This window comes from Solea solea, chromosome 3, assembly GCF_958295425.1.
Source record: "Solea solea chromosome 3, fSolSol10.1, whole genome shotgun sequence".
Taxonomy (NCBI): Eukaryota; Metazoa; Chordata; class Actinopteri; order Pleuronectiformes; family Soleidae; genus Solea; species Solea solea.
Genome location: NC_081136.1, coordinates 16,912,344 through 16,932,381, shown reverse-complemented (window position 1 = coordinate 16,932,381; position 20,038 = coordinate 16,912,344). Strand labels below are relative to the sequence as shown.

The 20,038-nt window shown below is 40.5% G+C and overlaps 1 protein-coding gene across 4 annotated transcripts in view; it reads left to right on the top strand.

The window, feature by feature from the left end:
* LOC131456564 (ADAMTS-like protein 1) overlaps positions 1 to 20,038 on the top strand; it is a 104,928-nt gene that overhangs the window by 80,398 nt on the left and 4,492 nt on the right. For all 4 annotated transcript variants that reach the window (XM_058625005.1, XM_058625004.1, XM_058625006.1 and 1 more), the window contains 15 exons: positions 627 to 784; positions 4,041 to 4,152; positions 4,249 to 4,387; positions 5,206 to 5,256; positions 5,351 to 5,555; positions 6,510 to 6,657; positions 6,768 to 6,852; positions 11,173 to 11,516; positions 12,641 to 12,770; positions 15,598 to 15,808; positions 15,890 to 16,069; positions 16,180 to 16,333; positions 16,510 to 17,509; positions 17,607 to 17,734; positions 19,532 to 19,652. In XM_058625005.1, coding sequence (XP_058480988.1) covers positions 627 to 784; positions 4,041 to 4,152; positions 4,249 to 4,387; positions 5,206 to 5,256; positions 5,351 to 5,555; positions 6,510 to 6,657; positions 6,768 to 6,852; positions 11,173 to 11,516; positions 12,641 to 12,770; positions 15,598 to 15,808; positions 15,890 to 16,069; positions 16,180 to 16,333; positions 16,510 to 17,509; positions 17,607 to 17,734; positions 19,532 to 19,652 — 3,166 coding nt within the window. The remainder of the gene's footprint in view (positions 1 to 626; positions 785 to 4,040; positions 4,153 to 4,248; positions 4,388 to 5,205; positions 5,257 to 5,350; positions 5,556 to 6,509; positions 6,658 to 6,767; positions 6,853 to 11,172; positions 11,517 to 12,640; positions 12,771 to 15,597; positions 15,809 to 15,889; positions 16,070 to 16,179; positions 16,334 to 16,509; positions 17,510 to 17,606; positions 17,735 to 19,531; positions 19,653 to 20,038) is intronic.

Below are 20,038 nucleotides of genomic sequence, written 5' to 3'. Positions count from 1 at the left end.
TGTTTCATGGGCCAGGCCAAAGCCATTCTTTTTCTGAATGGACAGATCCTCCATTAAATATTTCCCCAGCTCTTTTTTGGCCGCGGGCGCTTAAATTGTAACCATCTGTCGGCAGACGACGATGACTGCTGCCCTTTACTGCTTGTTCCTGTGTTTTCCCATTGTTTTTTGTTTAAACGTCTTTGCTGGAATCACACAAGACCTTGTTAGGCCAAGGTTGGCGTGAGGTCAAACAATGGAAAAAAGCTCAGTGCAGTGCTGGCATGTTCGCAGACCTACATGAGACTCCTGGCAGTGCCAAAGTGAGTCTCTCTCTCTCTCTCTCTCTCCAAACGCAACAACTACTCCGCATGTGAGTAACTGGATCTGATTGAAGAGCTGAGATGAATGAAAGTCATCCCTGGACTATCTCGACATTTTAATCCTCTGCACTTCTTCGCACTCATTTTCAGTTTCACATAGATGAAAGATTAAAAATTTAGACATGGATCACTATGATACTGTAAAGAGAAACTGCTGCAAAGAGAAACTATGTCATCGTAAACGAGGCCGTGAAGCTACTGTATCTGTTTTCTGTCCAGGATGTGTTCATTGTGCTTGAACTTTCTGCACTGTTTCCTCTGCAGATGTGGAGAGTAAGAGCCTCCACGGCCTCAAGGGGGAATTGGTCTTTGATACAACTGGGCAGTACCACATGGACAACACCAGCTTGGACTTCCAGAAGCTTTCTGACAAGGAGATCCTGAGGATCGCTGGGCCACTTGGAGCTGACTTCACTATCAAAGTAAAAACTTAAACAATCAAATCACCAATCCTATTAAACAAATTAAGATTTAATAATTATATGAACAAATGTACTATTTGTGACATGAATGTTTTTTTTAATGTGATGAATGAATACAGTCTTAGTTAGTGTCCCAGAGCTCTCATGTTATGTGGAATAATTTCTTATCTTTGACACCACCATTATAACAGTTTTTGGAGAAAAAGTTCAACCTAGAGTTTAACATTGTATTGACTAATTGTAATTTTGCGCCAAGTGGTCAACATTCATTTTACTCAACTAATCCAAAAAAGTCTCTTTATGCCAAAAAATAAAAAAAGGTTTTTGCATGAAACTATTTGAGGTCAAGGTACTCGCAGATGGCTTTAAAGTTAAAAGTCCTTCAATTTTATGGGCTTAAAGCATGAAAACACTCACCAACGCTTCATATGGGTGTGGAGATTTGTTAAAATCAGGTCAATTAGGTCACAAATTATAAAAATGATTTTTGGGAGAAAATATTAATAAATTGTATACAGTTTGTATGTTGATTCAGTATCATTTTAAAGCAACCGACAAACTTGCAATTCATAGTACAGATTCCACTTGTAATGATAAAGTAATCTGGCAGATTTCAAGATATATTATAAGATAAAACAGGTTTAAACACTATATTATCAGGGGTGAGAATCGCCAGAGACACCATGATATGTTATTATCACAATATTGCAATATACTGTTTAATTGTTAAATCATATATTGCTATAAACTCACCTCACAGCTCCAGTGAGGGTGACCACTTGGCACCATCTCGTGGACTGAAATGTTAATTTATTTATTTTGATGCTAATCCACAACAACTTGTGTGTATAAACAAATGTTTATTTGTAACATCAGTTAAAAACCTTTGATACTTGGTGTATCAAAAGCTATATAATATCACCATGCAAAATATTGCGATATTTCACTATATGGACCCCCCCCAACCCCAATATATTATCATAAGTTAAAACAACTTATCCTCTCACTGAAATACTATGTATCATCAAGCTGTGTTCACTCACTTTTTTGTTTAGTTGCACCAGTAGTTACCAGCTAGTGATTATTGGACTTAAATGAACCAGTAGCCCAGAAGCAAGACTGTAAATGTTGCTCAGAACTGCTGTAATAGTTGTATTCACTTGTTTTATATTACTGCCGCCCCCAAGTGGCCAAAAAACCCAAATAATTATTACAGGTTTAAAAAAAGTGGTTACACTGGCAAGTCAAGCTACTATACTCTTTTCTCATTCAAATTAAACCTGCAGTGCTCAGGCGTCTTAGGGGCTTCTTTCTCTTGCAAATGATCCCAATCGGCTTCATTCTGCTGAAGAGCTGACATCACAAGGACATGTCTGTGTTCTTTTCCGCAGCCTAACTCAAAACTGTTGCTCGTGCAATGCACAGCTCTGAAAATAGTGCACCCCAGCCAAACTGTGCTCTGATGGCTTCGTATTTCCATGAACTCCTGGTGAACTCCTGCAAGTCGTGCTCAGTTCAAGGCAGAACTGATTTTAGATGTTTACATATGAAGATATTAGATTATATGGAAGCCACTTAAATATTAAATGTAAATGACTTTTTTTTTTTAAGGTGTGTCATGCACTGTAACAATGAGCTTACAGAATTGGTTGACTTTAGGCTTTATAATATTAAAGAAAAATGTCTTTCTGTCATCTAACTCTTTGATGTGATGTATTACCCTCAGAGAAATGTTATTATACATATGGGCATTTAATGTCAACTTTTATTGTAATATGTTATAGTAATTCATACATTCAGTAGTGGAGCATATATATTTATTTTTTTTGTTTTACATGACACAATGATTATGACATCTTTTTTGGCTCTATTGTACACATGCACACATATTCACATACACATATGCTCAGACACTGGGGACAGAGTGTTGACATTACAAACCACGGACTGGGAAACGCCTGTGAAAACTTCCCCCTCATAAACATGAGTCAGAGGCGGACAATACATAGAAATAGGGTTGATGGAAATATTAGAGGCTATAAATGAATACTTTTCTGATCTATTACAGCTTATGTGGCTGCACTGGTTTTGGAAAAAAGACAAATATATCAAAAAGTTCCCTGGCTGTGTTTCCACATATGTAAATGTGGTTAATTTTTTTTGTATGATTTAATCACAGTTTAAACACAAAGAAGCCCATACAAGCAGAGGTCAAATTCAGGATCACTTATTGGTGTGTTTGCAAAAATAACTCATTTTAAAAATTCTTCTTATGTGAGGAATTCTAGCAGTAATAAGCAGTTTATAGTTTGTCTTAAATCACAAATTGCTTTTTTTTTTGTTTTGTTTAATTAAATAATACTAAAACACCATCTTTAATGAAGACCAGCATGAATTACACTGCCTGGCTCAAAAAAATTATTTGCTCCATATGACGAAGACATATTGAAGGTGACATAGACCGGAAGCTCCAATTAACGCTGCGTTTTTGTGTGTATCTGCGTCATTACCTCGTTTATGAAACCCTAAAGTTTCAGAACAAACAGTTCAGCCACTGCTGAGAAAATAGTGTTGTATTGTTTTCCTGGGCTCTGCGAAGCGGATCGACACTTCCTTAATTTGATGTCGTCATCAGAAATCCTCACCACCGTAGCGCCTCCCGGTGCGGGCACTAGTCCGGGCACATCCGGTTGCGTACATTCAACCGCAGAAGAAGAAGAAGAACTAGTCTCGTTGTAGCTGCTGAGATGCAGAGCATCCACCGTGCCAGAGGGGGAGCTGTGTATCTGAGCTGGCCTATCTATTACGTCACTTCCAGGTACCTGGCCAATCACAGGACAGTAGGAAAGCTCTCGTTGGCTGGCCAATCACAGCAACTGTTTGGTCTGAAACAGCGCGGCTGACGAGAGCGTCAGCGAGGAGATATTTTGATCGGCTCGTTTGCAGCGATTAGGAGGTTTTTAATCATGAAAACAAGTTAATATATGTAAGTAGACCTCCATAACTAACATATATGTGTGATACAAGCATTCTATGTCGCCTTTAAAACTTAATCATTTTGCTTTGTGGACAAATCAAGACATCATCATTTCAACATTTTTCAACATTTTTCAACATTTTCTGACATTTTATGGACCAAACAAATACTTGATGAAAATTAGTTTTAGTCTATAATCATTACATCTCTTATGACATGACTGTTAAACAGTATTAAGTATTTTAAAGCTCATGCCCTGAAGCATGTTTTTTTTGACAGGTACAGTTTACCAGTGGTGCAGACAGTGTGATCCAGTACATCTACTATCAACCCATCATCCATCGCTGGAGAGAGACTGACTTCTTCCCATGCTCTGTGACATGTGGTGGAGGTATGCCTGTACTGCTGGCAGGACAAAAAAGGCCTTAGTACTTCACTGTACCCAAAAATATTTGTACCAATATATATGGTCTTTCTTTGTCTATAGGTTATCAGCTAACCTCGGCAGAATGCTTTGACATACGGAGCGGCAGAGTGGTTGTGGATCAGTATTGTCATTATTACCCAGAGAATGTCAAACCTAAGCCCAAACTGCAGGAGTGCAACATGGACCCCTGCATGGCTAGGTGAGAGACTAGACTTCTTGTGGGATCAGACTGGACCAAACCCTTTTTAAAACATTTTAAAATACAAACATCTGTTTCAAAAATGTACTGCCTAACTTCATTTATTCATTGTCTACCACTTTATCTTCCACCTGTGAGGGTCATGGGTCCGCTGGAGCCAATCCCAGCTGACATAGGGCGGAACGTCAATTTAGTTTCCAATTACTCTCTCCGTGTTTTTGAAATGGAAATGTGAGAGGAAACCCAGTAACTGGAGAAAACCCACATACATGCTGCAACATTGATAGACTACACCACCATGTGGCCCATACATAGCTTTTCAATATAAAATGTATGTTTCATTCAAGCCATTGTCAAATGAGTTTACACAATGCTCTTCAAGCCTATCAGATTCACACAACTTGCTCTATGTTTCTTAGTGGTGTTTAGACATTGTGTCGGTCTGAGACATCACCACGCTGGACAAAAAAAGTGAGACGTCTGCAAACTATGACTGAAAACACAAAGAAGCACCTAGAAAAAGTTTCAGAAGTGAATTCTACTGCTCAAAAAATTGTTCAGTTTGCTGAAAGAAACCCTTCTGCCCTACCGCTGTATACACAAACCTCACTCAGCCTCATCTGACATTATTGCTTGGCAGAGCCTGTTTGCAGATGAAGGATGCAGCATACAAATAATGTTATATGGTTTATATTAAACAAAGGCAGAGTAATAACATAAACGTCAAGGAAAAAGTTACACACTGCAGCTTTGAACATCTCTCAGCAGCATATTATATAATTCAATTGCTAAATCTTTTGATTGATTTTACCTTTCAGTGATGGCTACAAACAAATTATGCCGTATGACCTTTACCACCCCCTGCCCAGGTATGTATCTAGCTACTTTGATGCACAATTCGGAGAATGCAGTTTCCCAGTATCCATCACTATCCTCACAACATGTACATCTCTACAATGTCAGATGGGAGAGCAGTCCCTGGACTGCCTGTTCTACTTCCTGCGGTGAGGGCATCCAGAGTCGCTCTGTGTCCTGTGTGGAGGAAGACATGCAGGGAACCATTACTGCCACTGATGAGTGGAAGTGTCTCTACTCCCCAAAAACAGCTATCCTGCAACCCTGCAACACCTTTGACTGCCCCACCTGGCTAGCACAGGATTGGTCACCTGTAGGTCTTACTCTGTCCCTGCTTTTCAAATTTAATGTGGTGCTGTAAAGTATTACAGAGTTGGAAATGTTGAAGTTAAAAAAGGAGAACAAGTAAAGAGATGTGTCTTTGTTTCAAATGGTGGTTACCACTCGGGAAGTCAAATATTAGCAAATGGATCATTTGTCTTGGTAGTGTGCAGGTCGCTCCAGTGGGTCTCAATTAACCCTCAAGGTTAAAATATATATGTATAAAAATATGATTAATTTACTCATGGGGGAACAAAAATATACCAACTGGAAAGATTGACCTATGATTCTCACTTTAGATGCCAAGCAGTCCACTCAACATGGTCAGAACTCCTGCAACTGCTCAAATTCAAACACAGCCCTGCTGTGTGATTAAGTGAAGCACTGCTAACCCCACTCTGAGTGTCCTTCACCACCCTTTTCCCTTGAACATACCATCCAAAACACACAACGCTTTAATAAAAACCCAAAAGTCAACAGCACACATGGAGTTCTTTAGCTTACTGTGTGCCATTCACACCCCGGCTATTAGGATTCTGCATGTGCATCAATCTGACCTTCCTCCTTAGTTTACTCTTGTAATTAAGTTTCATCCACCATAAATGCTCCACATGCCTTTTCCCGTTGGGATTTTTAAACTTCACCACTTATACCGGCACAAGGAGAGGGAGTCAGATTTGTGGCCTCCTAAAAACCTGGGAAGCTGTTTACCTAGCACATTCTTTCTTTGCATTTAAATGCTTGTTTTGGCCAGGGATAGACGAAGTTGACTCCAGAGCAGAGAGCTTTGGATGGTTTCTTTCTTTACTTCCTTTTAAGTACAGAGCTCAGGGCTTTCTGGTTAATGTAAGTGACGATGTGGTCACAGGAAAAGGGCTCAACAAGTTGACCCTGATCCTGTTTTTGCCAGTCATTACTAATTGATTATATTGGCTTTTGTCATCAGTGTACGGTGACGTGTGGACAGGGCCTGCGCTACAGAGTGGTGTTATGCATTGATCACAGGGGGCTCCACGCCGGAGGCTGCAACCCTACTACCAAACCCCACATTAAGGAGGAGTGCCTGGTGACCGTGCCCTGCTACAAGTCCATGGGTTAGCTGTGTTTCATGTTTTAACATCTTTAACATTATGTAATTGTTAAATAAAGTAGGATTTGTCTTAGTGTAAGTTAATCCTTTGTCCTCTTTGGTTGATTGCCCTAGATACCCTTCCAGTTGAAGCAAAACCTGTGTGGCATAAACAGGCCATTGAGTTGGATGAGGAGATCACAGTGACTGAGGAACCAAGGTAAGCATGCACATGTAGTTCATCCATGTTTTTGACTTAAATCCATTTCAACCCTTGCCCCAACCACTTAGTCCTACACCTAAGTTTTGTACATTCAGGAGTCGGCTTAGGGTGTCACAATTCTTGTCGAGGTAGAAGGGGAGAGTGAAATGTGAGGGATAACTATCCCTTCAAACTGATTTTTTTCAGGACAGAGGTATTCCCAGATTAGCTGAATCCAAGGAGACTGTTTCCCTCATAAAGCTAACATTGGTTAGCAGGCTGTATAGAGCTCCAGACGTCACATGACTTGGATTCTATGAACCACCATGTTGGCAGCCGAAGATGCAGCAAAAATCATTGGGACCGGTGCTGTCATAGTCCACTGCACACTATAAATCCACAGAGATCGACTGAATATATTTGATCTTTATAATGCCCATGGGGTGATTTTTTACGAGTTTGGAAACAGCCGGCGAAGACATTATTCTGAACCTGCAGTATCCTGACATCTTCAACTTCCTGATTAACTTCCATTCATCTTCCTCCAGAGAGTCACTGAAAATTTACAGGAGCCTGTAGGGAAACAAACGGACCCAATCTGGCTTTATGACAAACGTTCAATTATGGAGTTTACTGGCTAGAGGTTGTTGTATGGTAATTTGGGTGTTAACTTAACATAGCATAACGTGAGCATTCAATATTGCAGTGTAAATAATTGCTGTGCTAACGTTGCTGTGCAGACCAGCTCTTGGTAAATCTATTCTGAGTCCATGATTTACTAAGAGGTAACCAACAAATCCGTTGCTTGTGGGTTCCCATCTTTCTTTTCCACTTGCTGTGAGCAGATTTCGTAGCCCCAAGGTCTCTGACTGTTTTGGCATCCTTGGGCACAACAGCTAGAACTCATTGGTGAAGAGACAAGTTGTCAGATATATTGTCTGATTCATGTGTTGTCTCGTATTTACATCTGTAGAGGTGAACAGTGTCCGTGCCAAAGGGTTGTGTGACATCAGCCGGAGCTCTATAGCTATGCACATGACAACAAAACCATAAACCTCCCAGGTTTTGAAGATGTTTAATTTATATTATATTATATTATATTATATTATATTATATTATATTATATATTACCATAATAATTTGTGATTTCCATAATAGTGATGTAACAACAGCTGACAGTGTTGTGTGATGTTCTTGAAGGGGTGTTCCATTTCGTAGTGGTATATTTTAACCCCTACCCCTTGTAACTCAGTTCCATGACAAGGGGGTAAAAATGAGAAATGGGATTGGTTTTTTCATGGTGTTCAATCCCAGAAGTACATATCAAATACTTTGTTTTACAGTTCATACTGACACTCTGCATTTTAAACAGTTTCCCTGTGGGTTTTTTAAGATTCCTAGCACACCCTGTCACCCAGATGACATAGCCAGTTTGGAACCTTAGTTTACTGTCAGTGGTGCTAAAGCTTTACAAGGCTCTTGTGGTTCACAACCCTGAAAACTCATTGATTTCCCCTTTTAAAGAATTATTGTCACGCTGCAGGGGTAAAGAAGCAGAAGTCAGGTCCCAGATATACAGTTTCAACAACAGATTTTACAATCCGGCATTAAAGATTTACCTGGAGGTAAAATTGAGGGAGACAGGACCCGGTTCTGCCAAGAAAACCACATCTGTATCGTGGTTGTGTTCATGTCAAGTGCCATTTTCGTCAACTTTGGCATCAATGTGAACAGCCGTAGCCCCCATTTATTTCATGATGCTTTTCAAAATATAAACCACTTTGGGCACACATCTCTTTACACCTGGGCAAATGATTGTCAGACATGATGGCAGAACAGTTTTGTCACAACACGTACATATTTGATCCTATGATATTTCGCTGAACAATTGTCAGGTCTGATTGAAGAGTTTGTTGTACTAGGTTATTTAAGGTAAAAGGTTAACTGAGTGTCAAAGAACCATCATACTGTTCAATCACTAGCTACCAGCATTACCTCAGTGAGCCTTTAGATGTTCCAGATGTTCTTGTCCCACATATCAGTTGACGAATAAAGGCCGTTCTCAAAAGATGGACAATGTTTGGACTCAACCCACTGTCTTGCATGACTTGCATTAGTGACCATGTTAGCCAGATCAAAACATCTGTTGCTTTGACTTATCTTTGGAGCACGAGGTGGGAAGAGAGAGAAAGGGAGGGAGAGAAATGCCAAAACATATGATTGCGCTCTAATGCAAAAAAAGAAAAAGTCTTTCTTCCAAAAGCACATAAATATCTGTGTATAATATGCAGCCATCCACCAGCCAACAACAATATCTGCCTACCATATGGGGCCAGGTTACTGATGTGAGAGAAAGGAGAAGGAAATTCCTGTGTTAGACTTATTGCACTTCCATTGCCAGACCTTGTGCCTGCTCTGAACCACCACTGTGCAACTGCTGAAAAATTAAAACCATCTTTGCTCCAAGAATTGGCCAAGTTTTTTTCATTTTTTTATTTTCACATTACCATCACCGTGAATAAATAAAATATCTCCACTGATGGAAATTTAATTGATATGATTAGCGTAGGCTTTTGGCAGATATTACACAAAAGTGTTGTTTCCTCCCATGAATGAAATCAAGATTGTTTTTGAACCGACAGATGTACTTTAACTATGCATGAAGATAAACATTTCTGTGGGTTCACTTGTTGACTTAATTGTTCCTGTTCCAAGGTCTAACTGCCGGTGATTCATTTGTTTGTCCAAAACACAGTGAGTCCTTTAGCTCTCATAAAGAGCCACGCTTGCTGTAATTATGAGCTCTTTATTGAGGCATCTTATAAAACAGCAGGGTGCTCTTGTGTTGTGGTCCGGCTGCTCAGCCAAGGAAAAATGCTACACAGCGGTGCAAGCTGCTATGTTAGTGTTACCTTTACATGTACTCTTAAAGCATGATATAGAAAAACCACTGTGGTGCTTTTATAGACCCAGTATTTTCAGTGAGTCACTCACCGGAATTTACAGGCTGTGGCTGTCAGCCAATCAACCCAATCAATCAGCCAGCCAGTTAACCCACCAATCAATCAAAATTTATTTGTTTGCCTATTTTCACAAATCCTTATTTGCCTCATTGGGCTTAACAAGGTGTAACATCCTCCAGTGTGCTGGTGTTGGAGGTTTTAGTTTTGTACTCGTTTAACTTTTTGCAATTATTGTTTATAAGATTTATGGGTTGGCAACCTTTTATCCACGACAGATAAAAAGGTCCATTATGGGTTTTTCCAGCTTACAAGGGGAAGCCCTAAGGTCAATACAGTCATTGCAGTGACAATGCTTATTGTAGATGTTTGCTAATATTAAAAAAATCAAAACAAACAAACAGTATATTAACTGACTAAACCTATATGTGCTGAGCTCAATCCTAAATAGGACAGCTGCTGAAACTATCCAATGCTGCCTTCGAACACACTGTAGTGATGCACTGATGAAGTCTCAGCTTCACGTGAACAGTATGTGCCACCATCCGATCAAAGCCATTCAGACTAAAGATAGACAGACTAAGAGAGCACCCGCCAAACATAGTGGTACAAGTACTGTTTCATCTTCAAATTCCCATATTTTGATGAGAGAAGTCCTCTGCAGCTGAACAGTTAAAGAATGACATCAAACGGCCTCTATAATCTTCTCAACGCCAGCTCTAACATCAGTGAACCATAATAGAAACTCTGGAAAACAAGGTGCAATGTAGATTTCCCCCGCTTTATCCCTCATATAACTGTGGTATTCATTTTAGCCTTTGGTTTTTATGAGCATTCCCGAGACACTTTGATTCCCACTGAGACCGTCAATTAAATCTGTAGATTAACTAGGATTTTAGGCATCTTTCCATCTCACACGTTCTGGATTTATGATTCGTTTGCAAAGTGTGAAAATGTGGCAGTTGTGGCAGAAGCCTTCAGGCATTCATGAACAGCATTGATCTTCATTTCCTTCACTGATGCTTTCTTTGAGATGAGGAAAGATGCATATGAAAGCTGTTTATCCATGAATGGCTGACCCTAAGTCCTCACAGCTGTTTAATTAACCGCAGTGGGATGAATAATAAATCCTCAGTGAGTTTATGAACTTAGTAGTGGATGACTAAGATCTGTGTATTGGGGCAATGCTAAAAACCTGTGCTAACTACTTTTAAGTACTACTGATTTGGAGTCTCACATTATAATTGCATTTCTAAGCCTGATGTCATAGCTATGTGAAGAAAACTTCCTGAATGAACAGCATGCTGTTTATTTTAATATGTCTGTGGTGAAACATGCTCTGTTTGCTTTCTCATTCAACCTGACCTCGTATCCTCAGCTTCATCCCTGGTCCCTGGGAGCCGTGCAGCAGGACATGCGGTGCTGGAACCCAGCGACGCAGGGTCAAGTGCCAGGTGCTGCTGAGCTTCTCTCAGAGTGTAGCTGACCTTCCTGATGATGAGTGTGAGGGGCTCAAACCCACAGCAAGTCAGCCCTGTTACCGCACTCCCTGCTCTGTTGTGTTGGGCCAAGAAAAAGAAAGCAAGACGGAGGGGGAGAAGGAGGAGGAGGAGGAGAATGAGGAGGAGGTGGAGGAGGAAGACGGAGAGACACCCCACAGGGAGGAATTACACGACTGGGAATATGAAGGCTTTACGGAGTGCTCAGAGAGCTGTGAGGGAGGTATGGATCACTTTTGCCCACTCTAATAACAGAAAGTACAATTCTCATAGAGTACTACAAAGGGTTTGCTCGGATATTGAAACATTAAAAACAGTCATGTTTTACAGGTTTACTATGTCAGTTTGACATGTTGACATGCACACATTTACTCCATGGCCTTTAAACCATCCAATATTTGTTGAGTTGTTTCACTCAAAGAACTCTGTACAGAACATGTGGCTTGTAGGAGATATGGCACTTGAAGAAAGATCTGGAGATTATGTCCTGCAGAGGTTGAGTGCTTGTATCAAAATATCATGGCAAATGATCCTATATTCCAAAAAGTCTAAGAACAAATTGGTGGACCATACTGAGCCGTGTTTGCCGAGTGCAACAACATCATGTAACATTGAATATTCAATTCATTTCAAATAAGTTTATTTATCTGATCAGAAGTGAATTTTGACCTAGAAAACACCATTTAATTTTTTTTAAGTCCTGCTATTATGAGCTTTGAAGTAAGTTATGTGACTTTAGATGATTTTAGATGGAGCCCCATCTATTTAAACCTAGAGGTCATACGTCACAGCAGAACTGAATGCCGCACCAGACAGAGACAGCTTTCCCTAAACAGTCTGCCAACATTTGTTAAGGCCCGCTTTAATCTCCCCACCTTCACATCCAGATCTGTATGCCCGCATCGTGTGTTCATGTCTGCTTTCGGAGTGTGCATGTTTAAGTTCATTTCTGCACATGGGTGCAGGCTTTTGTCAGTGTCTGTGCATGTGCACGCACCCAAACTCAACAAACTCCTATCCAAGGATGATTATACACTGGTATCAGATGTCACACACACACCCTGAGGGCTGCGCTCCTGTGGACCATCACACCAGTGTGGCATTTGAAATGCCTGCCTCGTTGTTATTGTCTCTAATATTAGAAGGAGACTCTAAGGCCCTTTCTCAATACTCAAGTATGCAAGTATGTACTTGGGAAGTACGACTGGAGTACATACTCGCCAAGTACGGGAGTACACAAGTATGATCTCTTCAATTGACCATATGCACACTGTCATTGTTAAAGTTAGGAAGACTTGTACAATGGTTATCCCTTGTGATTGCTGTAAAGCTGCTGTCTAATCACAGGTGTGCAGGAGGCTGTGGTTATCTGTCTGAATAAGCAGACCAGGGAAGCAGCAGACCAGAGCCTTTGTGTGAGCTCCCGGCGGCCCCCACAACTCCTCCAGGACTGCAGGACACAGCCCTGTCCCCCCAGGTACAGAACAACCCATAAGCAATCACACATTTTATTATTAGCTAGTTTTCCATTGGAATGTATTGCCAATTGTAACAGAATTTTCAAAGACTCTGAATATGCATTTATCTGTTTTCATTAATTGTTGTAAAGCAAATATTGGGACGTAGTTCACCAGTGCCTATAGCTGTTGATATATGATAGTGTTTCTGCTTCAAGTCATTATTGTAGGAATATATGTGTCTTTCTCATCAGTCCACATGTTCCTCCTTTTGTATCTGCCATTTTTCCTGTGCAGCAAAATACATTTACATTTTATGGTATGCCAACTTTTCCTCCTCCCTTGAGTGTTAAATATTTAATGCAATATTTCAAGGCTTTCCATATTTTCTGTGTTTGCATAACAGGCTTATGGAAACACTTTGAGACATTGTTTGAAACTTGTTTTGCATCAACATTAAAAACAGGGCTGAAATCTGAGTGTACTCTGGCTGTGGCTGAAATCCAACAAATTACGAGGAACAGTGACATTCACACGCTACAATCTATAGACCCAATGCACCAGGGTTCTTCCACCTGCAACTGCTTAACTCTCAGGCTATCAACAAACACAAATCGTGCTGGTTGACTCAATCAATCTCTCCTAATCACTGGTTGTGTACAAAAGAGTTTCAGGTCCCTCTAATCCACTTGTCTCAGCTTAAACCACTTCAGTCAGTATCATAATCAGAAATACTTCATCAATCCCAAGGGGAAAACAGTGTCAATTAATAAACCACTGAGACCACTTGAGTCCAAATGATTCTGAAGCAAGATGACAGAGATGGATGGTTGTGTCACTGAGGTCAGGAAATGAAGCCAGTGGGAGAGCTTGTGGACCCTGGTCAGATTCATGATCAAATATCAGTGGTAGGTATCCCTATGTTCACCTCTGATATTGTTCTTGGAGGACCTTTAGAGGAATTTACTTATACTGACTCCCCCTACTGCTATAGTTAGCAATATGTGTAAAAACTGAAGCAAAAAACTCCACTCCACTTGAATTGATACATTTACTGAATTCATTGTCAATCTGCCCTTTAAAGTATGAGCTGCAGAGGGAAGGAATTAGTCTGCTATATGACATTAGTCACTATGTGAATGTCATATAGCAGTCACCAAATCAGCAGAAATCTGCTTGGAAAATGTAATTGATCATTCACAACTGTAAAATACTTCACAACTCACAGTTTGGTTACAGTAAAGCTGGATAGTGAACAACCATTCACTCTCAGAATCACACCCACAGTCAGTTTAGAGTGTCCAATTAACCTCTGCATGTGTTTGGACTGTGGGAGAAAACCGGAAAACCCATATAAATCAGTTGTTACACTTTGGAGGTTTAATAAAATTCAAAGAATAAATGAGTAATGGGTTTTCAAGACACCTTGTCAAGGACAAAAGTGGTGGTTGTGAGGAAGGTTTACACTGGTGTGGAGCAACAGGCACATTTTTCATGTTATAAATCAAATCCCAATGACTCCACCCATAAGGACCATGCATATTTATGTTAGATTTTAAGATAAAAGCAGTTAAATGCGAATATAATGTTAGAAGGATGTGGACACATCCTCACAGATATCGTCCACAGTACCTTCTCATTCATCCACCTATCATCCAATTACATTAATTTGGAATATGAACGTCTTGGATTTGCTATGTGAAATTGCAAATATTAATGGAGTTTTGTAAACCAAAATATACATAACTCATCATAACCAAATACCAAAATGGTTACAGCATAGTGTCATGCTGTTTAAAATATCATAGCCATGGCTAAGCGCTGAGTGGATTTCGCGGGTTGGCCATACGCTTCAAGTTAAGACCGTGCACATTGTTATATATTCCACCACTCACTCTTGTCAGAAGAGCAAGAGGCTTGCAGCCTGCCCTTGACTGTTTTTCCAGGCCTTGAGTCTTGTTTTTAGGCACAACAAATACTGTATTGGACTTGTTTCCTTTGGCCCTTTGCTTCCTCCCTGAGGCCTCCTCACCCTCCCATATTAAGCTACACTCTCTGGATACTGTTCCCTCTAAGGGGAAACAGCCATAAGATATAGCTTTGGACACGGTGCCGCTCCAGAAACAAGCTTTGTTCCCAATTCTCGCCAGTCCCTGGACACTTGAGTCAACATGAGTAGTTTTAAAATATCACCTAATCCGTCAAGCAAAACATAAATTTGCTGCCATCTTTGTCAAAGCCAAAGCTTTTGGAAGTGTCTAAAGATTTACTGACTAGGTGGACATGTGCCACATCATTTTCAAGACAAATAAAAAGGTAACTTTGATCACCCTGCTTGACACTGTGTTGGACAATCACATGCATGTTGCTTCATGTAAGTCATTGGGAAATGTGGGTGAAGAAATAATGCCATTGGGATATCTCAAATGTCACTGAACTCAGGCCTGATGTATCTTTGCCAGGATCTGGTTTTTACTTTCATGAATTTCATTTTCATGATGTTACAGATTCATAGAGTATCCTCTGCTGGGATTTAAAAACACATCAATATCTCTGACTTAACTCCTTCTGACTACACTCCTTTATAGGCTGGAGAATTCAGGGCTACAAGTGTATAAAATGGATGAACAATTGTGAATAATCAGAAACAGCCAAGGTTAAGAGCTGGCCCAAAAATAAAAGCCAAGTTATGGTGCATTTCTGTTAAATTCATATCAAATCCATGTGCATAGGTTAGAAGCAAATCATGATCAAAATGTACAAATGATAGGCTTGTTTTCATCCACTGTATCTCCCAAATTACTATACATATGCATGATATTACACTGACGAACATTGCTTTTGCAGGTGGGAAACAGGTGAGTGGAGTTCATGCTCTGCGACCTGTGGGGTTGGTCTGATGACCCGCACTGTCTCTTGCATTCACCATCCGTCTCGGGACAGCAACCGCACAGAAGTTGTGAGGGATGAAGATTGTCATAGTCCCAAACCCAGTCCCATCCAAGCCTGCAACCGCTTTGACTGCCCTCCAATGTGGGACACATATGACTGGGGACAGGTAAAAAGAAGTTCACCAAGATAAATGCCTGACCCAATTAGTCAAGAACATTTAGCACCTCTGTATGTTTTGTCTCTGCAGTGCTCCCAAAGCTGTGGTGGTGGGGTTCAAAAGAGAAAGATATTGTGCAAACAGCGGCTGGCGGATGGCAGCATTCTGGAGTTACCCGAGACTTTTTGCCCTGCTAAAAGTCCTGTAAGCCAGCAGCCTTGTGGCAAGAAAGAGTGCCCACCTCACTGGGTCACAACCGAATGGTCCCAGGTATGCTTTTCTCAAGGCAGTAACCTCTCTTTCTTAAGTCTTCAAAATTCAATGCCATATATAAGGTGTCCGATCATTTTTATATTTTGAATTAAATGTATGTGTTTAAGTGTTCTGTGACCTGCGGAAATGGCATTCAGACTCTTCAGGCCATCTGCAGAAAGCTCCAGGCTGATGGGCAATATTGGACCATGGACCCTAAGAACTGCTCCTTAAATTCCTGGCCCACCAGAATCCGGCCGTGCTTGCAAAGGCTTTGTGAAAGTAAGACACCCTTTGTTTGGTTATGTTTAGTGCTCTTGTACTGCATACTATGCTATGATACTGAGCAAGAAATACTGTAGATATGCTGTATCAGTGAAAATTGATTGGTTTAAGGGAATGCAGAGGATTTAAGAGAATAATGAATTAACTCATCTGTCCTGTTCATTTGATCACAGGCTCTGTCAAACCAGACCCCACTATACTGACCCAAAAGAAAGTTTATATACAGTGGAGGAAAGGCAAAAAGATACAGTTGATTGTGGGCAGCTATGGTTACCTCCTTCCCTGGACAACTGTGGTGCTTCGCTGCCCAACCAGACACTTCCGCAAAGGCCACATTCAATGGTTGAAGGATGGGAAACCCATTGTCAGCCTCCCGCACCTCTCCATTACACCAATGGGTTGTGTTAAGATTCACCAGGTTCATGCATCTGATGCTGGGATTTACACTTGCATTGCTGGCCAAGCACGGGAACATTTTGTCCTGAAGATTATTGGCAGCAAACATAAGCTCTCAGTTCCAGACTCATGGGTCCTTGCAGACAGTCAACAAAAAGTTGTGCTGCCTGATGTGGCCTCAACAGGAGAAAAATTTCAGGAACTACCCATCTCCCTTAGCCAATATGACAACATTGTTGAGCTCTTGCTTGAACTCAAAGGCTCTCTCCAAGAGGAAAAAGACATTACCAATAAACCACATTCCAGTGAAAAGAACAGGTCAACCCTGGAAGATGAGAGAGCAAGCATGAAAGTTTCCAGCCCAGTTGTACTTGTCGCTGATACCCACAGGCTCGATGAGATCATGCACAACCTCTCTGAAGGCCGTGGAGGACCACGGGGTGAACAACTCATTGCTCAGTTGCTCAGTGAGCTCACCATGACACAAGGTGAAACTAATGACTCTACTCTTCACCCTCCGGAAAGTGCAGAATCTTCTACACATGGGCCACCTATTTATAAAGCAAAAACCCACACAACCAGAAACCCAGTGATTATCCAGCGGCCTAGGAAGGTCGGAGTCGTAATGTCTTCATCTGAAATGATAGTTCATGTGGGAGTGCCAGCTCTGCTTCAAAAACCAGTTGATAGTTTGGAGTTAAGATGCGAGGCGCTGGGAAATCCTGAAACATCCCTAACATGGACAAAGAATGGAAAAGAGTTGCTCTACAATAGCAGGTTAGAACGACCTGCTAAAACTACTTACTTTTGTAATTTGTTGTTCTTGGACAGATCTGTTTCATGTTCAGTGGGCATTTTGTATTTGTGTTGGCAGAGTAGGAATTTTGCCCACTGGCTCGCTTAGGATTCAGTCTCCAAGCAAAGTGGATGAGGGTTTATACACTTGCACTGCCAGGAATCGTTTTGGATCTACATCTCTTTCATCCTGGCTGCAGGTTGCAGGTAAGATGGATGAACAATTGATGATGCTGCCGTACTTGGTCTTTTTAACAACAATAAATCTGTCATAGTCTATGAACACTCCATACTCCATCCACGGCAAAGCAATAGAATAGGTCAACACCTTCATGTATCTTGGGGTCACAGATGAATTCAATCACATTTGAGCATCACATCACTGACATCCACAAATGATCCCAGCATTTGTAAGCTCAGTGCTCTTTCAGTGACCTCCCCCCTCGTCTTACTTCTTCCACCCATCATATTCTATTGTTCCCCCGGTTTCTATAACATGATCTCTGCCATCAATACAAACAAACTAACCAGGATAGCTCACACTGCCTACAAAATGATCCACTCCACTAGACCTAACCTCTTGACTTGAATCACAAGTCTTACCTACCTTCCTACCTACGCACCAACAAACCAACCAATCTATTATCTACCTACCTACCAACTACCCAACCGAACAACCTACCTACTTACCTAACTACCTACCCCTACAATATCCATCAATCAAATTCACTTTGTTGTCAACAGATGAAAAGATAATGATACCCTTGACAGAGCTGTTGGTTATGGCGCTGGAGTCATCTTAATTAAGCATAAACACTGAAAATGCAACAGAAGTAATTAAAAGAAATCTGCCTATAAGCATTCTTTACATGTGATACAGCCTCAGTGAAGCTCAAAGACTTCCTGTGACTTCACTGAAATATGTTTTTATAGCAACACACACACCGGATTACAGCCAGTATTACCCCAATGTCAAGTTAAGTTTGCCTTAATATACTTTTATGTAGTCCAGTTTAAAGTAATTTGTGTTGTTCTTTTGTGGTTCAGGCTAAGAATTTCTGGGAAAGCATTCTTTTCTGAGGAACACACACACAGACCCACCACATCACAGACACAGATAGACAGTAAGCTTTTACTCAGCCACATCTGCCTGAGTCACTGATGAGGAATGTCAACAGGTCAGGTCTCACATGAGCTGCACAGTCCTTCGTCTCCTTGATTCAATAAATCAAAATCTTTATGAAATTCTATTAAAGCCAAGGGCTACTGTGTTCTTCCTCGTGTTCCAACTTTTTTTTTTTTGCACATACAACATCAATTAGCAATATTTCAAAGAAGTTGTTCTGTTCTGTATGATAAATAAATATAAAGAGGCTCTAAAGTGCTAAAAGTCAAAAACTTTGGAGTCATACCTGTAATGAGACTTTAGTTATTTATTTAGTTAATTAGTTAGTTTTATTGACTTAAAAAGACAAAACATCTGGGGTCCAAACCATATACAAAAACAAATAAACATATGACAAACCCATTATGAAAATGATACAAATGTTTAAAAAGGTTATCCATTTCCAAGAAAGTCCACTTTTCCATCCAAAGGATCCTGTTGATTTTTCAAACATTAAAGGCAGCTGTGTAATGTTTGTATATATACATATCTGTGCTCTCAAACTGTCCTTCATATTTGTGAAGGATATCCTGTGTAAATTCATCCCATCTCCACCCTTAGGCTATAAGACTGAGGGTGAAAGTTATCCTCAGATAGACTTGAACATGCATTATACTGGAGGTATAAAGCCTGGGTACAAAAATCTTTGTTCATGCTAATCTGGCATTACCATTGCATTTCCAGCTACACTTCTATTGCTATTAAAGTTTTATAATTCTAAACAAAAGTTACAGACACTAATTTATATAGTCAGCCATTTTAAATACACATTCATGTTTGTCATGTTATGTTCTGCTTGTCTTCAAAGCCTCACATGTATTTCTTTGTTGTATTTCCAGGTAGCAAAGGAAGGAATTGTGGTCAAGTTAACAGTATGGGAGTAAATGGCCTTATTTGCTCTGAGAGAAGTAACAGCAGCCAATCAGCAGAGTTGTGTCAGGGACAAGGGTGTCCCCTCAGGTAATTCACATCATTATACTGCTCTAGGAAGGAGGAATTCTTCCTCTGTGTGCGTGCATGTGTGTGTGTGTGTGTGTGTGTGTGTGTTTTCTCTGGGTTCACTGGTTTCCTCCCACAGTCCAAAAACATGCAGAAGTAAATTCTTTGTAGGTATGAGTATGTTTGTTCCTCTTTATATGTTGGCCTTGTGATGGACTGGCAACTTGTCTGGGTTGCTTTTCACCTTATATCAGCTGGGATTGGCACCATGCAGCCCCATGACACTCATGTGGAGGATAAAGCGGTAGAGAACGAATGGATGGATGGATGGATAGATATTGGGTTTGGTAAAATCAGCGGACCTTCTCTAAGTAATTTGTGTGCAAACAATATAAAACAAAGCTTTT